At 33.2% G+C, this 11,609-nt stretch overlaps 1 protein-coding gene across 1 annotated transcript; it reads right to left on the bottom strand.

Annotated features, from left to right (window-relative positions):
• Window positions 1–4,136: 4,136 nt before the first annotated feature.
• On the bottom strand, window positions 4,137–6,578 carry LOC120208277. Its single transcript, XM_039207588.1, has 2 exons — window positions 6,423–6,578; window positions 4,137–6,327 (listed from the first exon to the last, which is right to left on the bottom strand). The coding sequence occupies exon 2, from the start codon at window positions 6,283–6,285 to the stop codon at window positions 5,158–5,160; it is 1,128 nt and encodes a 375-aa protein (XP_039063519.1). The 5' UTR covers window positions 6,286–6,327; window positions 6,423–6,578; the 3' UTR covers window positions 4,137–5,157.
• Window positions 6,579–11,609: the final 5,031 nt, after the last annotated feature.

Genomic DNA, 11,609 nt, shown 5'->3' with positions numbered 1-11,609 from the left:
ACTCAAACATTGTAACGGCGTGCCAGTTCAAAAGCATTTGCATTATTGATATTTGAAGACACCTACTTTTGTTCTTTTGCTGTTTCCATTTAAAAGTTTGCCGGAAATTACCTAAAAATTCTCTGCATTTATATAAAATAAAGAGATATTTTCTTGTTCGTTTCTATTTTGTAAGCATCTTATTTTGAAAAGTTAAAAACATAGCTTAACTTGAAGTACATGAGATCATTTTGTATTATTGTGCAAAGTTTTGGAAATGCAGGTATTCTGAAGTTGACAATGGTTTAAACATGTAAGCTGTGGCTACGGGAAGCTAAAACTTTTGGAGTTCGTAGAAAATTTCAGCCATTAAAAGATGACCCTAAGAGATCGTGTTTGTCGAGAAGTTTGGTCATGGATACTGGCGGGTTTCAAGAAAGAAAGGAGTCAATGTCATGTTAGGCCGAGAGATAGGAATTGAGATTGTCAACTGGGATGAACTGGTCAAACGTTCTGTGCCCAAGATGAAGCCGAGTTCCATCAAGATCAAAAGGAGATAGAGTTCCTTCGAAGAAGAAATGCATCAATTGCATATTTGCATACATTTAGGCATGAATAGGATCATGACACTCATAATTGCTTGATGATTTAAGCATTTGCAGGTTTCCAATGATACTTGAAGATTGAAGATATTGAAGCATCGAGATGAAGATAACGGGTCTTGAGATTTTGACAAGAATGATGTTTATACGAAAACTGAGCCAAAGCAGATTCACGTATCCAATGGTTTCCAGACAAGTTTTCGCGATGGAGATGGATTTTCAGAAATTTTATCAATTCTAAAGTTTTGAGTAATATTTTCAAACATAAATGATTGATAATGTTTGATTTTCAGGTTGGACCTTTGAAACAATTCAACTTAAGCCTTCACGGAAGAGTAGTGAAGCAAACTCATTTGTTGAAGATTGAGTCCTATACTCTCGGAAGAATAGGGAGCGACAAGTTCGTTGAAGATTGAGTCCTATACTCTCTGAAGGAATAGGGAGCGACAATTCGTTGAAGATTGAGTCCTATACTCTCTGAAGGAATAGGGAGCGGACAGTTCGTTGAAGATTGTTCGAGTTCTATACTCTCTGAAGGAATAGAGAGCGGACACATTTTATGAAGATTGTTCGAGTTCTATACTCCCTGAACCGAATAGGGAGCGGACCGTTTATTGAAGATTTTCTGAGTTCTATACTCTCTGAAGGAATAGAGAGCGGACCCGTTTTATTGAAGATTGTTTGAGTCTTATACTCCCTGAATGAATAGGGAGCATACACGTTTGCCAAGGATTGTTCGAGTCTTATACTCCTTGAAAGAAAAGGGAGCAGACCCGTCATTAGAAGATTTTCAAGTATCACTTATCCCGAAGTAACAGTGGAATAGTTTAATCTTTTGAAGTTCTCATACCGGACAAACTCGATCATCTTTTGACTTTGCTCTATTCTCATTACACGATAATGATAAAGAGGGGCAGCTGTAGATGCTCGGTTTTGTCCGGAGGCTTCGTATCTAGTACACGATATAAATTTGGACCAGGGAAAGCCCAAATGAGCCCAAACCTGTTGGAGGCCCAGCTCAAGACCAATGGACATCAGTTGTATGCAGAAAAAGAAAGAGATCAATGTTGGTTTTTAGAATTGAAATAATCAATAGTGGGGAAATTGAAACTGTAAAGAGTCAGTTTGAGGGTATTAACCACTAAAAGAACCATCACAAATTACAGGGGGAGAAGAAAAGAGAGGAGAATCGGAGACCATTTTTTTCTCCATTCATTGCTTTGCTTGATACGACAGAGTAGCAAATACTGAATAGAGAGTGTAAACAATATTCTTTTCCCTTGTATAAAAAAATCAAACATTGTAAAGACATCTTTTTTAGAAGGAAGCATTATAACAAGCAACACACCATTTTCTTTAGCAATCCAACAACAGAAGCAATCCAAGCAGTCCATAAACAGGTTATTATTATTATTTTTCTTTCTAAATAATAAGCAATATCACATGTTTTGAATCAAATAAAAGTAAAGTAGAAATAGGCTGTTAGATTTACCTTTTCACATGATCTCGTCGACGGATAAGGAGCTTGGGATTATGAGTTTAAGGTTAATTTGGGGTTAGCATTAATTTAATCTTGGAGGTTTTTCATGTAGATAGAGGTCTTATTTTGAGTGTAGAGGCTCGGTTTTGGGTTTGGCTGAAGGAATGAGTAGGTTCGGGAGAGTAACGGTGGAGTTGGGGTTACTGGCCTCTTATCGGAGTTTAATTATAAGGCCGATTCAAGGCATTTTGAGCGGTGGAGGGAGTGTTGTGTTTGGGTTCTAGTTAAACTTTTGTTAGAAGCATGAAGAAGGTGAGGTTTTGTTCCTGTAGTGATTCGGTTTTAGGCATTTTCGGTGAGGGTTTGTGGTGGTTCGGGTAAGGATAGCTACTTCCGAGGGTGGCCGGTGTTGTTCTGTTGGATTTTGAAGTGATGGTGGCCGTCGAACAGGGTGGCAAGCGAAGAGAGTTTCGTAACTCTCTATTGTAGGGAGAATGGAAGAGAAACGACTGAGGGGGAGAGAGTTGGCTTAATGCAAAGGAAATTAGGGTTTATTTTTGCCTTAAATTAAATATATGGTATGTTCAAAACGGCGGCGCTTCATAAGTTAAGGAATTCATCGAATGATCCTTTAGGTTTCAAAAGCTCGTATTCTGGTCCCTAAATTGATTTCTGAATTTGCTGTTTATAGCTCTTAAGTTGATGCGTGTTCCATTATAGTCCTAGATTTGGTTAATTTTAATTTTTACTTATTTACACATTGAACATGCAGTTTCAGAAACTTGGTGTTTTAACCCTATGTATGCGTATGGTTCTTTTTTTTCCTTTTTCACTTACAAGGCTCATAATGTTATTTTGTTACATTTTAATCCTTTGTCTTTTAATAGACAAATTACAATCTTGGTGCTTGGAATATTATTTCTTTTGTGTCATGACTCGATGTTTGTACAGTTTGTTACTTTAGCCTCAGATTTACAGTTCCCTTTTAATTTGGTCACACATCTTTAGGACCATTTGTTTTTCACCATTTTTTACAATAACATGTTATTTACCTCATTTATGTTTTAATCTTAAATTAATGTTCATTACGTTTTAATCCATATTTAAGTTTTTTATGTGTATGTATGTATAGTTATTTAGGGTTCGTTTCGAATGTATGCTTCATATGGTTGAATGATGATGATATGAATACATGTACACATATGTTGTTCATTAATTAGATATCATATATATATATATATATATATATATATATATATATATATATATATATTAATTTTTGTTTAATTAATTTTTACATGACATTATTTTGCATAATATGCATGATAGCTTCACTTCCATAACTCGACATATTCATAATTGGATTAAGGGTAGTATATTTTTAATTTAAAATTGTTTTAAGTGGGCAGTCATAACTGATTTGAGGTCCGCTTTTAATGATTTTAAAATAAAAGTGTATCCCGAAAGTGAAACCAAAAAATTTGATTCGTCACCTAAAATTTGGGAACGGGAGAAAAAGAAATGTTCGTTTATTTAAATATATCGAGAAAATGTTATTATATCTTTAAGATCTGGTCTCGATATTTGTAAATAATCGAACATTCTTTATCTTTCTAAAATGACTTGGTAATTTTAATTTAATTTGTTTGAGTGTTCTTGAATGTTTTAAATTTACATTTTTGTTTTATGGGATCAAAAAATCAAATTAAGTTCGAATTTGTAAAGTTCATTGCAAAAACGTTAATTAATCGACTAGGTACCGATTTAGGGCGTTGTGGGGGTGCTAATCTTTCCTCACACGTAACCGACTCCCGAACTCGGATTTTCGTAACGCAGACCTCAATTTGTTGTTTTAATTAAAATTAATTTTTATTTAAAATGACAAAGCATTTTTGGGTGCCCAATCACACCCTAATCAAAGATTGGTGGCGACTCTTCGAACCGTATTTTTTGATCGTAAAGGAAATTCAAAATTTTTCGAAACGAGAGGTCTTTTAAATCACATTTGTTTTTAAAATAAAAAGAGACAATTAAGAATTAATGCGGTTTTCAAAATCTCACCTTTTTTTCACCTTTTAAAAAAAATCGTTTCGACAATGATGACAAACTTGATCTATTGCTATCATCATCCTCGGCTGGCTCAATTCTGGGATGAATTTCAGTTGCATTGAATTCCACATGAGTGGTAGCTGGAGCTCCATCTCCCAACGTTATCGCAACTTCATCATAATGAACATCTCTGTTCTTAGCTTCACTATCATTGTGTTCAGAATAAGTAGTCACACCAGCTTCAGACATTGATTCAATATCCAGCTGACTTTCTCCATCTCCTAATGTGATCTCAGCCACATCATGATGAACATCTCTATTCTCAACTAGGTCAACATCCACATATTCAACATCGTCATAGGAAGTGCTTTCCTGTTCATCACTGACAGAAGCACGATCTTCATTCAAGATTGGTTCAGTTTCTCGAGAGACGTCTTGCTTATCTGGCTTGTTGTCCCCCTCATCCACAATTGAACTCACTGATTCAGTATCAAGAACAGAACTCAACTTTGACTCGCTAACTTCACTTGACTGCCTTTGGAATAAGGAAGGGCTAGCTTCTTCTGGTACTAATTGCTCCAGAACAAAATAAGGTTTCCACTTAAGCTCTTGTCGAGGAACAACTAAAGAAGATGATCCAACGTTAAAGCTTTCATGTCGGCTGAAGAAGGAGTCCCTTTGGGTAGCCATTCTTTGATTAAAACCTGAAAACTCTTCTTGGAAACTGTCTCCTTTAAGATCAGGTTTTTCCTCGCTCGAGTCATAAAGAATATCAAAAGGGTTTCTTCGGTGCTGCAAATTTGATGGAGCTGACCCAGGAATGGGTGGTAACCTGAGGTCATTGTAGGAATCATATGGAAGGTCAAAAGGGTTACCTCTTGAGGTAGAAATTGGTGCTAAATTTAAGGGAATATCAGCACTATCTAAGTCTATTAGATTCGTCTCAGCCATCAATCTCATGCTTTTGCGGGCTCTTCTCATTGCAATAAGTTTATCCAATCGTAGGTTTCTTTCAAGCTCTAAAGTCCCTAAATCCATGAGATTCTTTTAATCGTCCTCTGTCCATTTAATCGCAGATTTACTTTCATCCTCTTCATCTCCCTTCTCTCCTCCTTCCTCTTCATTATCTCTGTCTCCCTCATCTTCTAATTCATCCGAGTCAACACTTCCATCATTACTACTATCACCAGAACTCTCCGAGGCAGGATCCAAACCATGACGAGACAAATGAGCAGGCTGTGTAGCTTCTGATCCTAAAAACGGATGCAACTCGTCAAGCATCAGGCTTATATCTGCCAGTGAAGCATCAGGAGAGGAACTCTCAGCACCACCAGAACCAGAATCTGAAGATTCATCATCTTCGTCGTCATCCTTACCATCATCACCAGCATCCTCATTGTCCGCAACACATTTCCAAGAAAAAATCAGAGAAGAATCCGATTCACTACCCCTTGGACCATCATCAACATCGGATGTGAGTTTACAATCAACCGCTTCAAGATTCCTATCTCCTATTTCATCTGCCAAAATATGTTGACACTCCTCAGCCTCCCTCAAACTTGACACCCGTTCACTTTCTAGCATCTCCTCCCGAATTTCAGTCGTCATCTCTATCAGAGAATGACTCAACAGTCCCTCCACCTCATCAACCACCCCATTCTCGCAATGAATATCCTTAGAATCCAAATCATCATTGACTAACAGCTTATAAAGAACTGAAATGTCACCTTCCTCAACTCCATTGACCTCATTATCGACTAAAGTAACTTTCTCATCAGCATTATCTACTGCATCCCACCTCTTCCCTACATGTCTTTGTACAACAAAATCATCATCGGTAAAATCTCTTTTGACAACAGTATCATCCTCGGCACTCCTGGTTTTCAATGGTGAAACTTCATGACTAACATTCTCTTCTTCGTGTTCGTTGATTTCAGGTATGTTTGGCGACCCGAAACTCAAAAGGATACCAAGCAAAACAGCAGTGCAAACCAAAACAGAAGATGCAGTAACCAAGAAGGAAAACAACAATGGAAATGATCTATACAGAAAAATTAAAAAGCAAACCAAACCAACCAAAAATTGATGATTACAAATAAAACTATGAAATGTTTTAACTGATATCACCACATATTTCCTAACTTCAACTCCAAAGTCGATTCTTTCAAGCGCCATCTCTCTCGCTATATATAAATTTATTTCTTCTCAATTTCCGATCTGTTTAAAAAGGTGAAAAAAGATAAATTAAGATCAAAGCAAACCACTGATCCAAAGGAAGCAAAATTTATCACAAAAGTTAAGTGTGAACTCACCTTTGAGCTAGAATTAAACGAAACAAAGAGCAAACAAAAGAATATCAATCCAATAGCTGAAAAAAACAACAATTAAGAGTTTTTTAGTGGTGAAATTGCTAAAAAGAAGAAATTTAAAGCAAAGCTGAAAATTTCTCCATGACCAAAAAAATAGAACTTTCAAGCAAGAAATAAGAAACCCAACATACCTGAAACCCCCCCCCCCCCAGAAAATCCTAGGTCTTTGAAGCTTGAGAGATAGAAACAAATGGGATTTTCAAAATGGGTTAAACACGAAGCAATCAGTAACTAAAAACAAAGAAAGAAAAATGGAACCCTCTGTTTTTTTTTCCTGCTTTTTGTGCTCTGTTTTTTCACTTTCTTTATGGCTTACTTTTTCTATGGCTTAGAAAAACAGCTAGGATGTTGTTAGATTCCTTCCCCCACCCCCCTGAAATTCTATTGTTTTTTGCTTTGAAAAAAGATAAAGAAGAAATGGTGGATTGAGGTGGAACGAAAAGAAGAGAAAGGTTAAAAATAAAATTCCTATTATATTATTCTTTTGTTTTTCTTATGGTTTTCCTTTTCAACCTACTGATTTTTCATGTATATATTATTAATCGAATTTAAAAAAAAACAAATAATATTATTATTTTACAAAAAAATCATACTAACAAAATTTATTCATGTGTAAAATTAATTAATTAAAATAATTCTTTAAATAAATCATAATAATATTAATAATAACGACGTTCATCATATAATAAATTTAAATCAAATACAAATAAAATTTAAATTATCCAACTTAAAAAATAAGTACATGTTGACTAATAAAAAAATAAAATTGGAGATAATAATTAAATCAATTAATATTTAATTTTATACAGACTTGAAAAAAAATTAGACCTTAAAAGTTGGGTAGGCATGCTAATGCATACATAATTTAGCCACTAACAATAATAACACATTAATAAAGTATCAGTATCATTCGATTAAAAGATTACATTTATTTTAATTTATTAAAAATATGATTAAATTAAGAAATATGTAAATAATAATGATCAAATATATTATATAAAATATTTAACTGTAGTTAACTCGTGGTGACCATATCTTAATTAAATAAGAATGAATGTGATCATAACTTATGTATTTTAAAATCAACGATTAAAAATAAATAAAATACAAATATAAATGATCATCCGTGTAATTAACCCTTTTATGAAAAAAAACACTTACAATCACACGAGTACTCAGCCGTCCAATGATGCAAATTACGTAATGTCTAAGAATAAAATATAGTTTAAAAATTAAGTCGGCTTTAAATGAAGAGTACTAGCCGTCCAATGATAGATCCATTTTTAGGCTTAATACCGTGTTTAAATCAAATATTCAGTGGACTTTTTAAATAGAGACCCGTTAATTTAATTAAAAATATAAAATATTTAGAATTATAATAAAAGTTTACAAACGTAACTGTAAACGTAAATTAAGATATATTTAGAATATTTTTTATAACTGTTAACACAAAAAATTAGTCACCTAAATCACATAAGGACCAAATAATGAAAAAGTTAAAAAAAGTCTAACCAAAATACTTGAACAAAATATAGATACGAACAAATTTAACTGCAACGGAAAACAAACAAAAAAAGAATTAATCTATTGAAAGATCATCGCAAACACAAAACAAAGTCGAATGACGTGAGAAAACTATCTACGAATACAAATCATATATCCAAATCAATCAGAGGGTCCAAAACAGAGAGGGTCCAAAACAGAGAAGATCAACATGATAATAAATAAGCGTCATCTTTATCAGTCGTGGTGATGCCAAATCCAACCCCGAAAAAAATAATAAACGAAAATAACGATCAAACGACCGAAAATGAACCAAAAGTATATAAAGTGTGGTATACAGAGTAAAATGTGTCATAAAGATAAAACTAATAAAAATAAACGAAATAAATAGTTAAATATAACTTGAGAAAATAGATGAAAAAATACTAGTAGCGACTATCAACATTAAGGTTGGTGTATCTTATTATAGCTAAAGAAGAAAAGATTAGAGATTTTAGGGGTGGGAGGAAAAGGGTTGGTTAAGAAATAATTATGTAAATTTATTAAAGGAGATTCAAACCTTAAATAAACGGGCCATGTAATTATTATTAAGAAAGAAATCAAATTGTGGGTTGGGTAAGACTCAATTAATTAACGGTGGGTTCGGCACGGTGGAAAGTGGACTTATGGTGGGATTAAATGATTTATATGAGTTTGTATGTTAGAACTCCACACCGATTTTGTTCACTTAATTTCATTAGTTCAGTCGTAAATTGTAATACATGTTATAGATTTTAAAGTTCATTTGTAAGTTACTATGATAAATCAAGCACTTGGTACACAATTTTCATTGGGGAATAAGCTTAAAAAATATTTACAATTTGTGTTAATTTTATTGATCAATCAAATTTTATATTCTTTAATTTTGTTTAATTGGCGGCGATATCGATTTTAATGTTGGTTGCGGCCTGTCGGTTATATTTTTTTTTAGTTTTTTAATAAGAATAATTATGTCATTGTGACATGTTCTATGTCTTTATAACACATTTATCTCTACTTTGTAGCATGTTTTTCTCCGCCTTTTGGTAGCTTACGATATTTTGATGTTGTTTACGATTTTTTTTTCGTTGTTTTTTGTTTATCTTTTTTCTCAAGGTTGGATTTGACGACGATTAATCAAGATGACGCTTATTTGTTATCATGATGATCTTCCATGCTTTGGACCATCAGATTGATTTGGATACGCTTTTTGTCTTCGAGAATAGTTTTCTCACGTCGCTTGATTCTGATTTGCGATATGTCGATGGACTTTCAGTAACTTCATCTTTTTTTGTGGTTCGTTTACCGATACAATTAGATTTATTCATATCTTTATTTTATTAGATTTTTTTAACATTTTCCTTATTACGTGATTTAAGTGGTTAGTTTTTGTCTCAATGTTAATATAAAATGTCATAATCACGGTTACACTTGTAAAATTTTATTGTAATTTTGAATATTTTATATTTTTAATAAAATTAGCTACATTTTATAAAAAAATAGTTAATATGATGAAACCAATTTCAATAATTTAATATTTTTTATTTTTAATATCAAATCTCAAACCATCAAACTACATGACATTTTAATGAAAAACCTAAATTATTAGAATTTAATACTCAATTAAAATGGTTTTGGTAATATTATTACAAAAACAATGATGTAACAACTGCTCATGACAAAAGGAACATAATTTAAGTTGGGAACAATAATAGAAAAAGTGGGTAAAATAAGAAATAATCTAAAATCATTATGCTTAATTTAATATTTATACATATATTTTAAAATTAACTTATCGATAACGCACACATATCCAATGTATGTAACTATTTGAACTCATGATTTCTAAGAAAAAATAATATTTCGTTTTACTATTGAGTTCTTTTAATACGTTCTTTCATGTATTTCTTTAATAATAAGAAAATGAGACAATAACATAGATTTGTCCTTATATAACAATGTCTTTTTATGATTTCTTTTCGCGAAATTTGTGAAAATATGTTGTAATTATGATAGAATTATAAACGGTTTGTATTATTTGTCATTATTAGGAAGTTCTGTTGCAACTATATTGAATTTTTTATTGCAGAGAGATTGAGGCACGCGAATCGATCGTTTAGCGGGTGAAGAACTGTACGTCAGTCATTTGGCAGGTGAGGAACTGTATGACAATAAATCGAGTATGCTAGCTGCCTGGTGCAACTGAAGAAGATATAGAAGATTTAAGGTTGAGGGTTCATGGTTCATGGTTTAAGATTTAGGGTTCAGTATTTGTTAGAATAGTATATTGAGTTTGGTACTCTTTTTCAGTAAGCTAATTCTAATAAACTTTCAGATTCATTTTCCTTTGTTTTTGATTCCTAAACAATAAACCACGGCCACATTGTTTACTTCTTTATTATCACCGGTTGTCGCCGGTCATCGATTCAGACACCGATGCTTCAACTCTCGCATCGTTTTCTTCATTATCATATGGCGATTACCCCGCAAGGAAACATAAACAGTGCATTGAAGCAAATACTGCTGAAAATTTCTTATTGTTTTTTTAAACCACAAAGATGTTAGATAGCTACATGGATGGGGTCAAGGGTTAGCTTAAAGCCTCTACTTGAGAAGAAGACTGACTACGTGGACGGCCTTGAAGACTAGACTTCCGTCCAACATAAGTCAGGATGCTTGCCTTCTTCTCAAACTAGATATCTAAGTGCTACTATGAAGTGTTATGATGTGAGTGTTCATATCGTATAAGTGCCTTTTATAGTTAGAACCGTAATAAAATCAAATGATTTGAAGGTTAGTATGGACACCCCCCCAAGTCTATTACCAAAAACAGCCAAACTCATGACTAGCTCAATCAACTAATGTAAAGTTCTCAATAGATTATCCCATACAATCTTATGTCATGCTACATTGTTTTGTTTGTGCCTCAAGGCCTATCAACTTTGCTTTACATATACATTGAATCAGTGACGGACTCAAAAATATTTTTTAAGTTAGACACACACATATTAATTATTGAAAATTTTCATATGCGATGAATACAAGTAAAATTTCTGGATGGATACTCATAATAAATCGAACAAAATATAAAAAACTTGGATTCTAAAATAAGCACGTACCTACCTATATATGCTTTGCATCCGCCACAGCCTTGAATCCTTCAAATAGTGATACTGGATTTAGGTGCTGTTTGTTTGCCTCTTAATAGAACCATTAAGCGTTGAATGTTGAACCGTTCAGCATTCAACGCGTTTGTTTCGTACATCTGAATGATTCAGTGCTGACTGATTCAGCAAAACAGTGCTGAATGATTCAACACAGAAGTACATTCTGAATCATTCAGAGCCAGTTATCAAACAACATGTCACATTTTGAGCCAAATCATTCAGAGTCTCTGAATCATTTAGTATTTAAATCATTCAGCGCTTAATCATTCTGAAGTAAACAAACAACCCCTAGTAACTTTAGAAGCTTCCTTCACGTTCCACTATGTTGTTGTTTGGCTTGAGCCCCTATGACCCTATTCCCTTTAAGAAATTGAATTTATTATACTTTGAATTAATATAAAAATACATATATTGTTGGCGTAATAAGAATACCAAATAAAAG

Source organism: Hibiscus syriacus, unplaced genomic scaffold (genome assembly GCF_006381635.1).
Source record: "Hibiscus syriacus cultivar Baekdansim isolate YM2019G1 unplaced genomic scaffold, ASM638163v2 tig00016115_pilon, whole genome shotgun sequence".
Lineage (NCBI taxonomy): Eukaryota > Viridiplantae > Streptophyta > Magnoliopsida > Malvales > Malvaceae > Hibiscus > Hibiscus syriacus.
Note: the sequence above shows the minus strand (reverse complement) of the source record. Positions and strands in the feature narration are given on the sequence as shown.